At 39.4% G+C, this 21,298-nt stretch overlaps 1 protein-coding gene and 1 non-coding gene across 2 annotated transcripts; one reads left to right on the plus strand and one right to left on the minus strand.

Moving 5' to 3' along the window:
- Positions 1 to 14,382: 14,382 nt before the first annotated feature.
- LOC130962861 (uncharacterized) lies at positions 14,383 to 15,528 on the minus strand. The gene has a single exon (XM_057889018.1). The coding sequence runs from the start codon at positions 15,526 to 15,528 to the stop codon at positions 14,383 to 14,385; it is 1,146 nt and encodes a 381-aa protein (XP_057745001.1).
- A 772-nt stretch (positions 15,529 to 16,300) lies between these two features.
- LOC130964917 (small nucleolar RNA R71) lies at positions 16,301 to 16,407 on the plus strand. The gene has a single exon (XR_009080982.1). It is a non-coding gene; the product is annotated as a small nucleolar RNA R71 (small nucleolar RNA).
- Positions 16,408 to 21,298: the final 4,891 nt, after the last annotated feature.

Genomic DNA, 21,298 nt, shown 5'->3' on the forward strand with positions numbered 1-21,298 from the left:
CTCCAACCATCCTCTAGCCACAGGCTTGAGGTCCAGTCTTCTTAGTTGAACCGGCTTGCCTTTGGAGTCTCTTTTCCATTGAGCTCCTTCCATACATATGTCCATAAGGACTTGGTCCAACCTTTGATTAAAGTTGACCCTTCTAGTGTAGGGGCGAGCATCTCCTTGCATCATGGGTAAGTTGAACGCCAACCTCACATTTTCCGGACTAAAATCTAAGTATTTCCCCCGAACCATTGTAAGATATTTCTTTGGACTCGGGTTCACACTTTGATCATGGTTCCTAGTGATCCCTGCGTTGGCATAGAACTCTTGAACCATTAAGATTCCGACTTGTTGAATGGGGTTGGTTAGAACTTCCCAACCTCTTCTTTGGATCTCATGTCGGATCTCCGGATACTCATTTTTCTTGAGCTTGAAAGGGACCTTAGGGATCACCTTTTTCTTGGCCACAACATCATAGAAATGGTCTTGATGGACTTTGGAGATGAATCTTTCCATCTCCCATGACTCGGAGGTGGAAGCTTTTGTCTTTCCTTTCCCTTTTCTAGAGGATTCTCCGGCCTTAGGTGCCATCAATTATAATGGAAAAAAAAGCTTATGCTTTTACCACACCAAACTTAAAATATTGCTCACCCTCGAGCAAGAGAAGAAATAAGAGAAGAAAAAGAAGAAGAAAATATAGAGGAGAAGGGGAGGTGTAGGTTTCGGCCAAGGTATAGAAGAGGGGGTGGTGTTGTGTGAAAATAAAGTAGAATTGAGGGGTATATATAGGGAGGGGGAGAGGGTAGGTTCGGCCATTTAGGGTGGGTTTGGGTGGGAAAGATTTTTGAATTTTGAAGGTGGGTGGGGTTTATGGGGAAGAGTGGATGGATGTGAGTGGTGAAGGGGGTAATTGGGAAGAGAGGTTGAGGTGATTGGTGAAGGGTTTTTGGGAAAGTGTGTTATAAGATTAATTAGGAGGTAAGGTGGGAATATGTTAGGTGGGTGATGTGCGGAAAACGATCCGACACAAAACTCACCGGCAAGTGTACCGGGTCGCATCAAGTAATAATAACTCACATGAGTGAGGTCGATCCCACAGGGATTGAAGGATTGAGCAATTTTAGTTTAGTGGTTGGTTTAGTCAAGCGAATCAAGTATTGGTTGAGTGATTTGTGTTTAACAGAAGCTAAATTGCTTGGAATGTAAAGGGGGAAGGGAAAATTGCAGTAAATTAAAGAGCAGGAAAGTAAACTTGCAGAATCTTAAAGAACAAGAAAGTAAATGACTGAAACTTAAAGTGCAAGAAATGTAAATTGCAGTAACTTAAATTGCAAGGAATATAAATTGCTTGAATGTAAAAGGGATTTGAGGATAGGGATTTCAGAATTTAAACAAGAGAAATTGAATTGCAACAATCAATAGAACAGAAATTGAATTAGAAGCAATTATGATTCAAACAGAAATTGAAATTAAAGTGCAGCAAGGTTCACAGAAGAACCAAAAGTAAATTGGGATCTCAGGGCTCAAGAGACTAGGTAGCAGAGCCTATATCTCAATTACCTTCCTAGATCCAAGTGCTCAAAGCAATTAATAAGAAATAGAAGAAGCAGCAGTAAAGGACAGTGAAATTAAATTCAATTGTGCAGAAAGATGTTTAAAGAGATTTTGAATGGAGATTGAGACAGAATTTCCTCAATTCTTCACACCCAAAACTCAAAACAAGGAAATTAAAAAGTGCCCAAGCAAGAACGAGGAAGAAGAGAGATCAATTCTCCTCCCCAATTCTCTGAAATCTCAGTGAAGTCACCAAGGAAAGTGCAAAAGCTCAAAGCTCAAAGAAAGTGCAAAATTCAAAAGCAAAGCTAAAAAGTCCTAATTACATCAAACTAGCTCCTATTTATACACTTTTTATTCTTGGATTTTGGGATTTGGATGGGCTTTTGATTTGGTGAAGAAATGAATTAAATGGGAATTTTAATTGAATTTTCAGCCCAAAATAATAGCTTCCAGGAGGCTGCCCTGCCCTTGTGGAGGGCAGGGCAGAAAATGGTGCTTGGTGATTGCATGGTGCGGCTTGGTGCGGTCTTGGTGCGCAGAACGCTGCCCTGCCCTCGCGGAGGGCAGGGCAGAAAAAATTGGTGCGCCAGAAATTGTGCTGTGGTGCGCGCTGGTGCTGCCAGGATCGTGCTGTGGTGCGCGCTGGTGCTGCCAGATTCATTCCTTGGTGCGCCAGAATCATGCCACACAAAATGCTGCCCTGCCCTCGCGGAGGGCAGGGCAGTGTTTTCACTTTGATGTCCCAAGTTCGAATCATGGCCGAAACACACGCTACTTAATTTCCTTGGCTTTCTTGGCACGGTGATGGCACTTAGTTCCTTGCTTCCTCATGGTCCCGTGTTCAACTCTTGTGGCAAGCATTTGGAGACATTTTCCTTTGATTTTCTCCCCTTGTGAGCCTGATACTGCCCTTGTGGAGGGCAGGGCAACCTTTTCTTCTTCTTGATTCCAAGGCACAGATTTGTGCTATGCCCTTGTAGAGGGCAGGGCAGAGTTGCCTTTTATGCCTTGTTCCCTTATGTTGCCCTCCTAGAGGGCAGTGTGCCCTGGTGGAGGGCAATGCTTGCCTTCCTCATGTTGTGCGCCACACTTCTTCTCTCTTTGACCACACTTTCTTTTCCTTGGGCCACATTTCCTTAGGCCACGCTTTTCCTTTTTTTCTTTTCTTCACCTACAATAAACCAAAACAACCACTCCAAGTATCACTAAATTCACAAGGCTTATAAATCAATTAAAAATCAATTAAATTTAGCTTAAACCTCATGAGTTAACATTAATTTCATGGTGGTTGTTTGATTTAAAGAAGTTATGCATTTTCACTCCAAATCACTTACTTAGGATGCAAGAAAGTGCATAAGTGCTAACAAAACAAGTGAAATTAGCTTGAAAAATGGGTATATGATGACTTGTCATCACAACACCAAACTTAAATCTTGCTTGTCCCCAAGCAAGCATCAAAACTAAGAGAAATTGAAATGAATAAGAAAAGACACATATCCTTATTAGGCATATAGCAGAACTTGATCTATGGGGTCTTTATGCAGACAATGATAACTCAAGTTATTGTTTGCTTTTACATAATACACATTTTTCATCAAAGGTTTGCTAAACTTGCTGTTATAAGACTTACTCTTTACTCACTCCCTTGCTAGCTTTTCTTTCTTATAATGCTTAACAAGCTTATTCTTTTGGAAGTTTTGGTGTCAAATGTTGCAGTAATAGCCTTTGGCTTTATTTGTTTCTTTCTTTTACTCAACATCTTTCCACCACAGACACTTGGCTCACTAATTCTTCCTAGGATCATTGATGCCCAGCATCTCTTTGGATAACTAAATGTTCTGTATCTAAGTTGCTCTTTATTGTGAACTTTCAATTGGCCATCCCAAATCAGTTGATCTAAGTGACCGGGTTTTAAAATACCCCTTAGAATTTACTCATCCAATCATATCTTAGTACAAGAACACCACAGGCATGTGTCCTAGGGTCCAAGCTATTGGTGTCCAACCTTTATTCTTTGTTTTCTTTTCTTGCCACTTTGGCTTTTTCTTCTCCCTTTTCTTTCTGTTTTTGTTCTCAAGGGTTTATTGATAAGGGTCTTTATAACAGCAAGCTAACTCACACTTGAATGAAAATGATATTATGCAACAATTATTTCATGAGTTATGCATTTAATCAAACACATATACCACCATTAACTTTCATTCTATTTATGCAACATTGGATATTCCACTTTTCAATTCAAACCAAATCTCTTTTATTCAAGCATATGGGAAACAAAGCAAAATTAAAGCTAAGTGATGAATGACAAGTATTATGCAAATCATTTCTCTAGCTACTTATTGAACAACAGAAAGTACAAGAAAAAGAAATAAAAAGGAAATAAACAGTGGAGGCATGTCATGTTTCAGACATGCTTCTCCTTATTAGAAGAGTGAAAGAAGGTGAATGAAAGAACTTTGCCACCTTCTATTGGTCGTGGCTGCTGCTTGATTCTCCCTTCTTCTTCTTTCTCTTCCCTAGCTTGGAATAATCTCGGATCTCTTCTCCAGGACATCTTCTACCCCAGACAGAATCTAAGAGTCCTGAGAGCCCAACATCTTCCAATCTTTTAAAAGTTGCCTCCGTATAGTGGCGAGACCTTGCTTGTTGCTTGGCTTCAAATTCAGGGCATTGCTCATATGGCTTGATCTGAGGATTGAGTGTTAGCAAGTTATGGGTCAAGTACTCCAACCTTGCTTGCATGTTTTCATCATTCTCCATTCTTTGTGCATATCTCACTTCTCCCATGGTATGATGAATATTCTTCCATTGATACAAGTTGTGACTGTATTCCCCTGCTTTAGCTTGACTAAAATACAGCTTATCATATGATTCTTTGAATTCTTTGTATTGCTCTTTTTGTCCTTCAAGAATCTGTACTTGAAATTCTTGCTGTTGAGTCATCATTTGTTGTTGCCATCTCTCTTGCCTCTCCTCCATTTGACGCTGCCAAGCTTCTCTCTCCTCTTTGTCTTTCAGATATTGCTCCATAAACTCTGGATGGGGCTCTAGATATTTCTCTTGGCACCCCTGATTTTGTTCTTGTTGAGTCTGCATGAGTTGTTGAGATAGCTCTTCTAATGCCCTGTGTAACTGGCTCATGTCTATGGCATCATGAGCTTGATTTCGTCCTTCCTCTCTTTGTGATCTCCTTTGTTTGGGAGCTACCACCCCCTCTGGATCATCTTCTTCATTTATTCCTTCCATACTCTTCTTAGTGATCCCTTTTCCCTTTTTCACTTTTTCTGTGTCCTCATCTTCAAAGATTACTCCAGCTTTGTCACATAGCCTGAGGATGGTACTTGGATGTCCAAGACCCTTTGATTTGCTTGTGCTATTGGCCATCTCTTGAATACTGTCGGCTATGAGTTGTGCGAGGTTGATCTCACCTCCATGCAAGATGCAGTAAGTCAAGAGTGCTCGTTTGATTGTGACCCAAGAAGCATTTCCAGTAGGAAGGATAGATCTCCTCACTATTTCATACCATCCCTTAGCCACAGGAGTGAGATTTATCCTCCTCAAGTGACTTGGAACTCCCTTTGAATCTCTTTCCCAATCTGTATTCTCCACACATAACCCCTGCAAGATCTCATCAGGATTGTTTTCTATCTGCAATCTGGTTTCATAACTGGGCTCTGCATAGGTTATGGTTCTCAACTTGAGGGCCCTTGTGATGGCAGCTGGGCTAAAACTCACTTCAACTCCTCTGACATAACTTGTGTAAGGAGCACTATCTTTGTTTTCTTTTACAGCATTTGCATAGAACTCCCTGATCATAACTGCACTGATGTCAACAAGAGGAGCACATAAAAGTTCCCACCTTCTTTCTTTAGTGATTTGCCTCATGATGGGATATTCCCCATCTCTCAACTCAAGGCCTTTCTCATAAATGACATTCTTTGTCTCCATGAACCTATGATATTTCCCTTCATGGAATTGGGATCTAAATTTGGTTGCATCAAACAATGGAGGTTCGGCTACCATAGGTTCCTTTCCCGGCCTTCTTTTTGAACTTGAGGAGGCCATTGGATTTGAGATAAGAAGAAAGAAAAAGTGAGAATAGAAAAAGTATGTGTTGTGTTTGGGATGAGTTTTGGTTCGGTTTTATTGTGTGAGATAAGGGAATTATGTTGGTTTTGGAAGTGGAAGAGATTATGGCTTTCATATGAAAGTGGCTTGAATGAGAGTGTGTATACCGTGTTGGTGCCAACGGCTACTTATAGGTGGATTCTTCAAGCTTTCCAACAAAACCATAATGAGTGAGAGAGGGACTCGTTGGTGCTCGTGAAGGGTTAAGATTGAGTTGTTCATCCAAGGGATGCATGAAATGGACGGCCTGCATGTATTGTTGAGGCTTTGACGAGGATCCTTCTCCCATTGGCTGCATGCATTTAGGTGTTCAAGGATGCATGCATGCAAATTCTGTTCCCCATGAGCACATTCTTCTAGGCACATGTGACCATCCTCTCATAGCTTATCCTAGCCGTGGCCCTTCCTTGCTTTTGTCTCAATCTTTTTCTCCTGCATGAACCAAAACAACTAGCCTTAGATCATCAATATAGTCGTTGGCAATTGATTTGTACTAAAGGAAAAGAATTGTTTTATTTTGTTTATTATTATTTATTATATAAAAAAATTTTTTTATGGTCAATTGTGTCCCTTAATTAAAGATGCTCAAAGTTGGTGAACACCAAACTTATCTTTTATTGAGGGGACGGCTTAGCAATGCAAACCATTCTTCACAATTGATATATATTTTGTTTTTTTTTTTTAAAAAATTGATGCATGATCCCTTTCTGTATGGTTTTGATTCCATGATGGGGAAATGATCTTCATTGTTACACATGCGGACACCAAACTTAGTGTTTGGTCATATGCTTCATCAAAAGAATTACGCATATGTTCTAAGAATAGCTCCCTTTTTTTTTGAAAAGCAAAAATTAAGTGTGCCTTAAGGGACACTAAACTTAGAAGTCTGACTCATGCTCTAAATGTGCATTTATCAAATATGAAAGTTCAAAATCATACTCAGGAAATCATAGCTTATTAAAGAGAAGACAGAAATCTTAAATCATGGGTTGCCTCCCATGAAGCGCTCTTTTATTGTCACTAGCTTGACATTGGACTCCCTTTAGGGTGGTTGATGTTGGTGATGTCTCAACTTGTCACCTCTCACTGTAAGCTTTCTCTGTGTGCCTTGATGCTCAATTTCAATGTGCTCAGGAGAGAGTACTTGGTTGACAGTGTAATAATCCTTTGTCCCTAGGTGTTGATACACTAGTTGCACCTTGTCACCCTTGGCAAATCCTTCTGTTGGGATTTTCTTATTCTTCCACCCTTTGTAGGCCCTTTTCTTGTTTTTCTTCTTTTTCTTCCTTGTTGATATGCTTCCTTTGACATTGACTTGAGTTGTGATACCTTCCTTTTTGTTTATTATCCCAGCTTCTTTTTGAGTTCCTTTTTCTTCTTGTAGATGCTTGTTTTCCTGTTCTACTGCCTTGTCGATTGTTTGCTTTGGAAGGAAGTCACCACTTGTCTTGCTTGTTTCTTCATTCCTTTGTAATTCTGGGAAGACTTTCAAGGTGATGCTCTCCTCATGCATTCTGAGAGTTAGCTCTCCTTGCTCTATATCCACAATGGCTCTAGCAGTGGCCAAAAATGGTTGACCAAGTATTATGGAGTCATTTCCTTTTTCTGAAGAATCCAAGATCACAAAGTCTGCCGGATAGATGAACTTGTCAACCTTAACTAAAAGGTTCTCAATCAGCCCTTTAGGATATACTACTGATTGATCCACCAACTCCAAGGATATTTGTATTGGTTTCACCTCCTCTATGCCAAGCTTTTTTACTAAAGAAGATGGGATTAGATTTATGCTTGCTCCTAAGTCACACATCCCCTTGTTGATGAATAGGTTTCCAATAGTGCAGGGTAGGAAGAAACCTCCAGGATCTTCAAGCTTGGGAGGGAGTCCCTTTTTAATGAGTGCATTGCATTCTTCACTAAGCATTACAGTTTCCTTCTCATTCCAACTTCTCTTCTTGTTGATGAGCTCCTTTAGAAACTTGGCATACAGAGGCATTTGCTCTAATGCCTCAGCCAAAGGTATGTTGATTTCCAGCTTCTTGAAAGTCTCAAGAAATTTGTGGAAGTGCTGATCCTTTGTTTCTTTGTGGAATCTTTGTGGATAAGGTATTGGGGGTGTCAAGTTTTTCTCCCCTTGAAGTTGTCTTGGAATCGGTTCTTCCATGATCTGCTTTCCCTTCTTCAAATTTTGTGGTTGGTTGTTTTCTTCTGTGAGTTCTTCTGGGACATTCTTGGTTGTCATGTCCTTGTTGATGGCTTCAGCATTCTTTGTTGGCTCATTGTCATTCTCCATAAGTTTCTTGGTTGCCCCTTGGTTACCATCCACTAGCATCTTTCCACTTCTTAGTTGCACAACCTTGCATTCTTCCTTTGGGTTGGGAATGGTGTCACTTGGTAGTGAGCTTGATGGTTTTTCAACAGAAATCTGTTTGGAGATTTGCCCAATCTGCCTCTCTAGGTTCTTTATGGAAGCTTCTTGGTTCTTTGTTGTCAATTCTTGGTTCTTCATCATTTTTTCCATGAGCAGCTCTAGATTAGTGATCCTCTGTGAGTCTTGTGAGATTGGTTAGTTTTGGGATGTTGATGGATGATGGTAAGTGCTTTGGTTAGTTGGGTGGTTATGGGGTTGGTAATGGTTAGAATTGGGGTAGTTATTTTGTGGTTTTCTGTATGTATTTTGGTTAGTGTTCGGCTGGGGGTTGTGGTTTATGTTTTTCCAATTGTTCTGACTTGAGTTTCTTTGCCATGGTTGTTGGTTTTGATTGTGGTTGTCTCCCCATCTGAGGTTGGGATGGTTCTTCCAAGAAGGATTGTAAGTATCACCATAGACTTCATTTGTTCCAGGATTTTGGTTGTGCATGTATTGGACTTGCTCTTGCTGTTGCTCCTCTTGAGTTTCTTCACTTTGCACCCATGTGGTTGGTGGTTGGCTTGTGGTGCTCACTGCTGCTACTTGCAAGCCATCAATTCTTTTGGCCATTTGCTCAAACTGTTGTTGAATCTGCTGCTGCATCATCTTGTTCTGAGCTAGAATTGAATCCACTCCTTCTAACTCCATTACTCCTCTTCTCTGTGATGGTTGGCGTTGTCTTTGATGAGCAAAGAAATATTGGTTGTTGGCCACCATATCAATGAGGTTTTGAGCTTCCTCTGTGGTTTTCATGAGTTGTAATGAGCCTCCAGCTGAGTGATCAAGTGCTTCTTGAGCCTTTAGAGTAAGTCCTTCATAGAAGTTTTGCAACTTATCCCATTCAGTAAACATCTCTGGTGGACATTTTCTCAATAGAGCTTTATACCTTTCCCATGCTTCATATAAATTCTCAGCCTCCATTTGAGTGAATGTCTGCACCTCAGTCTTCAATCTTATGATTCTTTGAGGGGGATAAAATTTGGCAAGGAACTTGCTCACCAAGTCATCCCAAGTGTTGATGCTTTCCTTTGGGAACGTTTCTAGCCATTGAGTGGCTTTGTCTCTGAGAGAAAATGGGAAGAGCAACAACTTGTAACTGTCAGGAGGCACACCATTGGTTTTAACAGTGTCACAAATCCTCAAGAAGGTGGATAAGTGTTGATTTGGGTCCTCCAATGGTCCTCCTCCAAAAGAACAGTTGTTTTGAACCAAAGTGATGAGTTGTGGCTTTAATTCAAAGTTGTTTGCATTGACATTGGGGGGAAGAATGCTACTCCCACAGTGTCTAGCATTTGCAAATGTATAGGAAGCCAGTACTCTTCTTTGGTGTTGGTTATTATTGGTTCCTCCTTCTGGTTGATTGGGATTTGATGGATCTCCTTCCATTTCTTGGAATTCCTCCTCAGATTCTTCCTCTCCAATAACGTTCTTTCCTCTTTCAGCTCTTCTTATTCTTCGAAGAGTCCTTTGGTCAATTTCAGAGAGGATATGGGAAGATCTTCCTGTACCTGACATACAAACACACAACAATAAACACACAGATCCAGAAAATCAATAAAACTTCAATCTATGGCTAGAATGAAGTTTTAGTTAGTTTAAGCAAAAATTCAAACAGTTAGTGTGTTAGAGGAACATAAAAGAAAAAGTTCTTAATCTAGACCTCCACTTCACTTAATCATTGTCAATCTATTTCAATCCCCGGCAACGGCGCCAAAAACTTGATGTGCGGAAAACGATCCGACACAAAACTCACCGGCAAGTGTACCGAGTCGCATCAAGTAATAATAACTCACATGAGTGAGGTCGATCCCACAGGGATTGAAGGATTGAGCAATTTTAGTTTAGTGGTTGGTTTAGTCAAGCGAATCAAGTATTGGTTGAGTGATTTGTGTTTAACAGAAGCTAAATTGCTTGGAATGTAAAGGGGGAAGGGAAAATTGCAGTAAATTAAAGAGCAGGAAAGTAAACTTGCAGAATCTTAAAGAACAAGAAAGTAAATGACTGAAACTTAAAGTGCAAGAAATGTAAATTGCAGTAACTTAAATTGCAAGGAATATAAATTGCTTGAATGTAAAAGGGATTTGAGGATAGGGATTTCAGAATTTAAACAAGAGAAATTGAATTGCAACAATCAATAGAACAGAAATTGAATTAGAAGCAATTATGATTCAAACAGAAATTGAAATTAAAGTGCAGCAAGGTTCACAGAAGAACCAAAAGTAAATTGGGATCTCAGGGCTCAAGAGACTAGGTAGCAGAGCCTAGATCTCAATTACCTTCCTAGATCCAAGTGCTCAAAGCAATTAACAAGAAATAGAAGAAGAAGCAGTAAAGGACAGTGAAATTAAATTCAATTGTGCAGAAAGATGTTTAAAGAGATTTTGAATGGAGATTGAGACAGAATTTCCTCAATTCTTCACACCCAAAACTCAAAATAAGGAAATTAAAAAGTGCCCAAGCAAGAACGAGGAAGAAGAGAGATCAATTCTCCTCCCCAATTCTCTGAAATCTCAGTGAAGTCACCAAGGAAAGTGCAAAAGCTCAAAGCTCAAAGAAAGTGCAAAATTCAAAAGCAAAGCTAAAAAGTCCTAATTACATCAAACTAGCTCCTATTTATACACTTTCTATTCTTGGATTTTAGGATTTGGATGGGCTTTTGATTTGGTGAAGAAATGAATTAAATGGGAATTTTAATTGAATTTTCGGCCCAAAATAATAGCTTCCAGGAGGCTGCCCTGCCCTTGTGGAGGGCAGGGCAGAAAATGGTGCTTGGTGATTGCATGGTGCGGCTTGGTGCGGTCTTGGTGCGCAGAACGCTGCCCTGCCCTCGCGGAGGGCAGGGCAGAAAAAATTGGTGCGCCAGAAATTGTGCTGTGGTGCGCGCTGGTGCTGCCAGGATCGTGCTGTGGTGCGCGCTGGTGCTGCCAGATTCATTCCTTGGTGCGCCAGAATCATGCCACACAAAAAAAATTAATTACTTAACTAACAAGAAACTAAAAGATATGATTCTAGAATTTAAAGATTGAACCTTTCTCAACAAGAAAGTAACAAACTTCAAATTTTTGAATCAATCACATTAATTGTTAGTGTAATTTTGAAAATTTGAAATAAAATTAAGAAAAAGATTTTGAAAATAATTTTAAAATTTTCGAAATTAATAAGATAAAAATGAAAAAGATTTGATTTTTGAAAAAAGTTTTGAAAAGATAGGATTTTTGAAATTGAAAATTTGACTTGACTTGTAAGAAACAACTAATTTTTAAAATTTTTTTGACCAAGTCAACCCAAAATTTCGAAAATTTGGAGAGAAATAAGGAAAAGATATTTTTTTATTTTTGAATTTTTGATGATGAGAGAGAAAAACATAAAAATGACTCACAACATGAAAATTATGAATCAAAACTCATGATGCATGCAAGAACACTATGAATGTCAGGATGAATACCAAGAACACTTTGAAGATCATGATGAACATCAAGAACATAATTTTGAAAAATTTTTGATGCAAAGAAAACATGCAAGACACCAAACTTAGAAATCTTTAATGCTTGGACTCTAACAAACGAAAAATGCATATGAAAAACAACAAACAACACAAAACAAGAAAACATCAAGATCAAACAAGAAGACTTGTCAAGAACAACTTGAAGATCATGAAGAACACCATGAATGCATGAATTTTCGAAAAATGCAAGAAAAATTTTTAAAGCATGCAATTGACACCAAACTTAAAAGTTGACTCAAGACTCAAACAAGAAACACAAAATATTTTTTATTTTTATGATTTTATGATTTTTTTTGTATTTTTATTTTTTTTCAAAAAACATGGAAAAAGAAAATAAGAAATTCAAAATCTTTAAGAAGAACTCCAAGAATCTTTCAATATTAGCCCAAAGCTCCAATCAAAAGGGTTTGACATGGCTTAATAGCCAGTCAGCTTTAGGATGGAATTACATGCATTGTGGTGATTAGTTGAAGACCAATTCCAAAGGAGTTTGAATATGGCTTTGCAGCCAGCCAGGATTCAACATGCTTCATGAAACTCTGGAATTCATTCTTAAATATTTTGAAGCCATAGAATGATTTATTTTAAAAAAAAATTCGAAAATAGGAATAAAAATTTTTTGAAAGATTTTTGAAAAGTTTTTGAAAAGAAAATTATCTAATCTGAGCAACAAGATGAACCGTCAGTTGTCCATACTCGAACAATCCCCGGCAACGGCGCCAAAAATTTGGTGCACGGATTTGTGATCATCAACAATGGCTCCAATAGTTTGGTAGCTCTCACACGTGAATTACACTTAGTCACAACTCCGCACAACTAACCAGCAAGTGCACTGGGTCGTCCAAGTAATACCTTATGTGAGTAACGGTCGATCCCACGGAGATTGTTGGTATGAAGCAATCTATGGTCATCTTGTAGATCTCAGTCAGGTTGATTCAAATGTGATTGGATTAGATAATTAAAAGATAAATAAAATAAACAAGAAATAAAGATAAAGTTACTAATGTAATTCAATGGTGGGAATTTCAGATAGGTGCATGGAGGTGCTATGTTCCTTCCGAATCTCTACTTTCTTATTACATTCATCCAATCCTTCTTACTCCTTTCCATGGCAAGCTGTATGTAGGGCATCACCGTTGTCAATGGCTACATCCTATCCTCTCAGTGAAAAAGGTCCAAATGCTCTGTCACAGCACGGCTAATCATCTGTCGGTTCTCAATCAGGTTGGAGTAGAATCCAGTGATTCTTTTGCGTCTCTCACTAACACCCAACCTTCAGGAGTTTGAAGCTCGTCACAGTCATTCAATCCCGGAATCCTACTCGGAATACCACAGACAAGATTAGACTTTCCAGATTTTCATGAATGCCGCCATCAATTCTAGCTTATACCACGAAGATTCTGATTAAGGAATCCAAGAGATATGCGCACGGTCTAAGGTAGAACGGAAGTGGTTGTCAATCACGCGCGTTCATAGGTGAGAATAATGATGAGTGTCACGGATCATCACATTCATCAAGTTGAAGTGCAACGAATATCTTAGAACAGGAATAAATCAAATTGGATAGAAAATAATAGTAATTTCATTGAAACTTGAGGTACAGCAGAGCTCCACACCCTTAATCTATGGTGTGTAGAAACTCCACCGTTAAAAATACATAAGTGAAAGGTCCTGGCATGGCCGAATGGCCAGCCCCCAAAACGTGATCAATAGTCTCCTAAGATGAATACTAAAATAAAACTGAGACCAAAGATGTAACGTGGTCAAAAGGACGACTAATACACTAGTAAAAAGTCTTATTTATACTAAACTAGCTACTAGGGTATACAGGAGTAAGTAATTGATGCATAAATCTACTTCCGGGGCCGACTTGGTGCGTGCTTGGGCTGAACTTGATCTATCCATGAGCTGAGGCTTCTCTTGGAGTTGAACGCCAAGTTGTAACATGTTTTGGGCGTTCAACTCTGGTTCGTGACGTGTTTCTGGCGTTTGACTCCAGAATGCAGCATGGAACTGGCGTTGAGCGCCAGTTTACGTCATCTAATCACGAATAAAGTATGAACTATTATATATTGCTGGAAAGCTCTAGATGTCTACTTTCCAACTTCGTTGAGAGCGTGCCATTTGGAGTTCTTTAGCTCCAGAAAATTCATTTCGAGTGCAGGAAGGTCAGATTCCAACAGCATCAGCAATCCTTTGTCAGCCTCCTATCAGAGTTTTGCTCAGGTCCCTCAATTTCAGTCAGAAAATACATGAAATCATGGAAAAATACACAAGCTCATAGTAAAGTCCAGAAATATGAATTTAGCATAAAAACTAATGAAAACATCCCTAAAAGTAACTAGATCATACTAAAAACTACCTAAAAACAATGCCAAAAAGCGTATAAATTATCTGGTCATCAGGCATGCCAAGACGTGTGCATATGCACAAGCTTGTGTGGCCACACAGAAGGCTAAAACGCAGAGTTGTGCGCACGCACAGTTTGGTGCGTACACACAGATGCCCTGTTTCAGAATTTTCTTTTCTCTTCAAAACTAAGGTTCCCAACCTTAGTACACCAACATACCAACCCCATATCATCCAAACAAGCACAAAATCATAGTCCACAAGTAATTCAACTTACACAACTCAAAATCATCAAACAAACCTAAGATAAGCATTATATCACAAGAAAACAAATAGTTTAAAAAGCTATAAACAAGAGATAGAGCTAGAAAAAAATGTCACGATGGTGGGGGTGTCTCCCACCAAGCACTTTGGTTTAGAGTCCTAAGTTGGACTTGCATGGCTTCATTGGTCACTTAGGAAGTTCCCCAGGGAGGAAAATCTCCAACTCCTTGGCTTGCTTTGGTTGAGCATGATCCTTTGAAATTGAGTCTTTTGTACTATCCTCTTTTCCTTGCTCCTTGCCATCTTCACTCACCTTGTCTTCAACTATGTCACATCCAAAAACAGAGTAAGCTCCACGAATGGGCTTATCAGACTCCTCCAAAGTGAACTTGACTAACTTGCCATCCGACTCAAAAGAGTTGACTCCCGAATGTGCATCTAACTTGAAACGGGCCGTCTTCAAGAATGGTCGTCCAAAGAGTATTGATGATGGATTGGTTGAGTCAATAGGAGAGGTCTCCAAGATGTGAAAATCCATTGGAAAGAGAAATCCTTGAATATTGACAATTACATTTTCTGCAAACCCCACAACTGACACAATACTCTTGTCGGCTAGCACGAATCTCGCCCTGGATCTCTTAAGAGGTACTAAGTTCAATCTCTCATAAATAGGGAGTGGCATGATGTTCACACACGCCCCCAAATCACACATACAGTCCATGAACTTAGTCCCACCAATCAAACAAGCGACCAAATATAGGCCGGGATCATTGCATTTTTCAGGAAGTAAAGAAGAGATATAGTCATCTACCGGCTTTTTGTTGAGGTTGCCAAGCTTGTCCTTGTGAGTGCAAATAGCCTTGAGGAACTTGGCATATTTCGGCACTTGTTGAATGGCTTGAAAGAGAAGGACGGTAACTTTAACTTTCTCAAAAACTTCCACCATAGTGGGGTCAAGATCTTCTTGCTTCTTTACTTTCTTAGCTATTGTTGGGAATGGAATGGGCAAAGGCTCTTCAAGAAAGGTCTTTCTCTTTGGCTCCTTGACCTTTGGTGGTTCTTTTTCATCTTTATCAATATCTTCATCTCCACTCCTCATCACCTCTACTTCATCTCCTACCTCCTCATTGTTGGTCTCCTCATTCAACTTTGGAGGTATAGCCACATTCTTATCCAACTTAGTACCACTCCTAAGAATAATGGCGTTTATGCTTCCTTTAGGATTGGGTTGAAGTTGGGACGGTAAACTACTTGAGGTTGAAGCTTGTTGGGTGCTTGGTGTGGTTTGAGGAGGGAGAGTCAAACGGGTAAGGGCTTCGGCTATTGTAGCCATGTAAGCATCTTATTTCTTATGGAACTCTCTTTGTTCTTGCATGAAGGTATGGATTGTGTCATTCATGTGGGATTGATTGGAGGGAAGGGATTGGTTAACTTGAGTAGAATTGGATCTACTGTTTGGATGTTGATACTTCACTTAAGATGGAGGTTGTGGGGGTTGTTGGTATGGTTGTTGGTATTGCGGTTGGCCTTGGGGGTGTTGATGGTAGTAGACTTGAGCATTTTAATTGGGTTGAGCTTGGGAAGCTTGGTTCCATCTTTGGTTTGAGTTATACCTCCACCCTTGGCCTTGATTACCTATATGTGGGTAGGGTCCTTGGGTGTAATTGGGTCTTTGTGGATAAGGGTTAGCAACTGCCAATGTAGTGTCCTCTTGGATCTGAGGTCACTCATTGGTGTAATGAGTAGTACAAGAGCAAACACCACATATCCTTGATGGTCCTTCGGTCCTAGGAGGTTGAGGTGGTTCATTTATCAAAGCTTGAGGGATTTGTTGCCCTTGGGTGATTTGCCTCAACAAAATTGTCATCTCACTAAGGGTCTTAGTTAAAATAGCATCTTCGGAGGGAGAAACCTCGCTCACAGCTTTTGGTTGTGGACTCCTAGCCCAAGAGTGTTAAGTAGAATCCGCTAGGTCCAATATAACTTCCCATGCTTCTGCTGTGGTCTTGTTTTTGGTCAATGATCCTCCACTCACGGCATCCAAGAGAAGCTTATCTTGGTGGTGCATTCCTTGACAGATATAACTGATCAAAACCAACTTATCTATCTGGTGGTGTGGGCAAGCTTCTAGCAACTTCTTAAATCTCTCCCAATATTCATACAAAGTCTCCCCATCCCGTTGCACAATGCAAGAAATCTCTCTTCTCAGCTTGTCTGTCTTCTGGGGAGGGTAGAACTTCTCCAAAAATTCTTTTCACAACAAGTCCCAATTGGATCTAACTTCACCCGGCATAGTATAAAACCACTCCTTCGCTTTTCTTTCCAAGGAGAAAGAAAAAGCGAAGACCAACACCGCGGCTTCATCCACTGCATGTCTTCTCACAGTTGCACATGCAACTTGGAAATCCTTAAGGTGCTTCAGAGGATCTTTCCCAGGCAATCCATTGTACTTGGGGAGCAAGTTGATTGTGCTAGACTTAAGCTTAAAATTCGGATCCAAGGCCGGATATAGAATCTAAAGTGGGTGCAAGGCAAGATCAGAAACTCCGGCCTCCTTCAAGGTAATCCTTCGAGGTGGGTCTGCCATGACAGTGTCACCTGAGTCACTCAAAGATAGTTCAAAACTATCCACAGATGAATATAGAGTCTCCTCGTTGATTGGAGAATGATAGTCACGGATAGGTGGTGATAGTGAATGGGAATGGTCCTCAAGGGAGCCCGCTTTACTATTCACGAAAGCTAGCCGGCGCCAAGCTTGTCTTATACGAGTAAAAGTTCTTTCAATTTCCGAGTCAAAAGTGGCCAAGCTCGGGTCTAGAAGCGACCGTGTCATTCAACTGAAGAGGCAATAAAAGCATGCAATTATGAAAGGCAAAACAAAAGTAGGCAAGTAAGCAAGAACTAACTTAACACTCTATAACTACCAAAACTAACTAAGGAGGGAAAGTAGTAACTACAATCAATGCCAAGTAGCAAACCAAAAATCAACTATTCACACTATTCGCATATTTACACAACCAAAAATCATGGCACTCATTGCACTTAAAGTGAAATCCCCAGCAACGGCGCCAAAAATTTGACGACGGCCAAAAGCATAAGTTTTGATTTTCACACTAAAATAGGATTAACGTTGCAAGTATAGACCCAAACCCGATAATCGGTCGCTGATCAAATTTGGAAATTCACAAGATGTGTCACAACTCAAAACCAATATAAACTGAGAATATTTAGCTCTCGGGTCGTCTCCCAAGGAATCACTTAAGAGGCAATAAGTGCGCAAATTTCGGTTGTAGTGATCAAGGGGTTGTTAACGAAGAAATGAACATATAAAGCAATAAAAGAACATGCAAAATTGTAATGATTGAACTAATGAAGAAATTAAAGAACTGACTATGTAATATAAACAAGTAAAGTATAAAAGAAATTAACATAGCAATGTATGGAAAATTGAAAGCATAAAAAGGGGTCTTGGCTTAGAGTGAGCTAAGGATCCTTTCCTTGTTGAAACCACAACTATGCCAATTATGTTGGATTAATCTCACTTGATCAACCCTCACATCAGAATGTAAGTTAAATGAGCATAAGTGTTCTTAACCCACAAATCCTAAATTGCTTGCTAATTGCCTTAGCAACAACTTAGCGTTAGTTGGAACAAGAACAATTAACAATCCAAGGATTGACACTAAATGTTGGACATTCCAACTCTAGGAACCAAATTGCTCACTCTACCCAAGCCAAGAGACAAAAATTTAGCCTAAAACCATGTTTGACATTTTGTCAAACACTTGGTGGACAAAAAGCTTAAACATGAGGAAAATGAGAAATGACTTGAAACCAAAAGCAACAATTGATCTCAATCAACAAGAATAGCATAAGAAAGCATAGAAAAAACATCAAACATTAAATTCATCAACAAAAAGGTGAAATTGCAAGAGAGAAGCAAAATTGAAAATATAACTTGAATTTTAAGAAAGAGTAATAACAATGTAACTATAAAGAGTAATAACAAGAGAATACTTACAATGAGATTAGCAAAACCCAATGATCAAAAATGGAAATAACACTTGGAATGTAAAACCCTAATGAAACCCTAATGGAAAAGATAAGAAAACTTAGAGAAAACTAAAACTAAAAACATTCTATTCTACTCCTAAAACTATACTAATGCTATGCTATGTTGTATCCTTCATTTCCCATCCAATATGAGCAAAAATTCTTCAGAAATGGGCCTCCAAAGCCCTGAAATTGCGAGTCACGTGCTTTTCTAATGAGGTCATGTGCGGACACCTGTGCGGACGCACAGACTTGTGCGTACGCACAAGTAGCTGTGCGCACGCACACTAGACGATGCTTGACGAGACGCGCGACACGCTCGAAATGATCCACGTGCTCTGCTTGGGCTTCTGTGCAAACGCACAAGAGGCTGTGCACACGCAGAGGTCTCTGAGCTCATCTCCTTTGATTCTTCATGTTTCCTCCACTTTGCATGCTCTTCTTCTATTTTCTCCATCACATTCCTACCTTATTCACCTGAAATCACTCACAAACACATCAAGGCATCAAATGGAAGGCAAATGGAATAAAAATAGATCAAAGTAAGCACAAAAGAGCATATTTTCATAATCAAGCACAATTTCGGAGGGAGATTCAAAAACATGCTATTAAAGGGAATAAGTGCAAGTTTATATGATGAAATCCATTGAATTCTAACCAAAATTCATCATCAAATATGGATTCGTCAAATGTGTATTAGGTTGTGAATAAATAATTGGAGCTTGAAATTGTGAATACCAGAACTTGGAGAAAGCTATTTAGTTGAGGTTTTGGGGCTGTGATTGGTTTTAATTAAATTGCCTTGATCGTTACGTGGGAATCGGCCAAGGTATGGTTTAGGTTTCTTGCATTTAATATATAATGTTCTGTGAAAACTTAGGCTAGATGACCATAGGATAAGTTGGAATGCAGTTGTGTAATTAATGTATTGATGAACATGTTTGGTGTGATTTGGTGATTTGATTGTGTGGTGGAGATTGTGTTGGTGATTTGAAATTATGGATCATATAATTACAAGTGTATTGAAGGAAGCATGATGAACTTGAAATTGTGTAATATTATTGAATTGTGGTTGGTGAGTTAATGTAGAGTTTATTTGAGTATTATTGTTGGTGTATTGTGTTGGTATTGATAGGTTTGGTAATGCATGGAATAAAAATCTTGGATGAAAATGAGTTTAGAAGAATTTTGCAAAAGTTGATTTTGGACTGAACTTCGACGGGCTATAACTTTGCTTCCGAAATCCCAAATTGATTCTAACTTTTTTTTAAATGAAAATTATATTCGTGAAGTTTAGGTCGTTTGAAGAATGGAAGAAAATTGATTTAAAATGATTGAGTTATGCTCGTTGGAAATTTTGGTGTGGAATTTGTAACTTATATTTAACTATGTAGGAGGCCTTCTATAATTCTGCAGCTCTGCTACTGAATGTATTTTTTTAAGAGAACGTACACCCACATGTACGTGTGGTCATGGTCCATGCGTACGTGTGGCATGGATCTTTGGCGATGCGTACTCGACTGGTCCCATGCGTATGCGTGACCCACGCGCACGCGTGACCCACACGCATGTGTGACATGAAGTTTTCCTCCATGCGTACGCATGACAAAATAACGCGCACGCGAGCTGCAGTTTTACACTCCCATGCGCACGCGTGAGCCACGCGTACGCGTGGTACCTCTTTCAGCAAACATGGTTTTCTGCATTTTAAACTATATATCAAACTTCTAAACCTCTATTTTCATTCCTTTAGCCATAAACAGTAGTGTTAAACCTGATAATCAGATGAAGCTAGGAAGGGGGGATAACTTTGAGATGAAGTAAAGCTGAAAAGTGATGAAAAGATTATGAAATGTTACGGATGATCATATATGATACTTGGCTGGATTACTCAAATGAATGATTATGTATGAAACTTGGCTTGAATGACTAAATGATCTGAGATACGAGATTTCCTAGATAAAGTACCGTGGCTTGCCATCACGTGTACCATGTTAAAAATTCGATACTCTATTGACCCTACGATGTAAGGGTGACCGGGCACTTATAAATTCCCAGGAATGTTAACCCCCATTGAGCAATATTGATTATTTGAGAAAAAGCTATGCATAGACTCTTGGGGATACACATCGAGGGATAGTCTAAGGTTTTTGGACTTGTCGGATTGGCTGGATAACCGACAAATGAGCCTCATCAGCGATAAGACAGACATGCATCTTATGCATACTACTTGAATTACTTGTTTATGCATTAACTGGGTATGCCTAAGTGTACTTGCCATGTTAAATGTATATTGTTACCCGCAGTACATGTAACCTTCTTGTGCTTGCCTTTATCTATTTATTTGTCTGTGAAATGCTGACGGAGATGGAGGTATGGAGGAATGGCAGTACGGGACTTAGATTTAGAATTAAGTTAAGTTAGGTTCAGATACTCTTAGTAAACCACCTTTTATGGCTACTGTTTAATACTTTAAGCTCTATAATCTGAGTGTCGGAGTTCTAGGATTGCCTTTGGCATTCCCAGGACCTTATATATTATGTGTGTGGCACCTTTACCATATTGAGAACCTCTGCTTCTCACCCCATACTATATTTCAGATGCAGGTCGAGAGGCATCTCGTTAGGCATCTGGACCCCTGAAGCGAAGTGGTTACTGGGTTATTTTTTTGTACAGTGATATATATACGTGTATTTAGCTTTCTCTCTGCATAACTTGTTCTTTTGATCCTCTTAGAGGTTTATCGAGAGGTAGGATTTTGTTTATGTACATTTGGGTTTCGGATATGTAAATATATATGTGTAACTATTCTTCGGCCAACCTTGGCTTCGCGGGCTAAGTTAGGAGCTTGTTATTTTGTATCTTTGGCCCTCTAGTCCTACTTTTATTATCTTATATTTGATAGATATATTTTTCTTAACACTTAAGTTATTCCGTTTCCGGAGCAGTGTGCTTTTCATTTCGCGATTTTGTTTTACCTATTTTCAAGGCTCCTAGTCTATTATATTCTTTCTGCTATTATATGTACACATTTTATTTTAGAGGTCGTA

This window comes from Arachis stenosperma, chromosome 2 (assembly GCF_014773155.1).
Source record: "Arachis stenosperma cultivar V10309 chromosome 2, arast.V10309.gnm1.PFL2, whole genome shotgun sequence".
Lineage (NCBI taxonomy): Eukaryota > Viridiplantae > Streptophyta > Magnoliopsida > Fabales > Fabaceae > Arachis > Arachis stenosperma.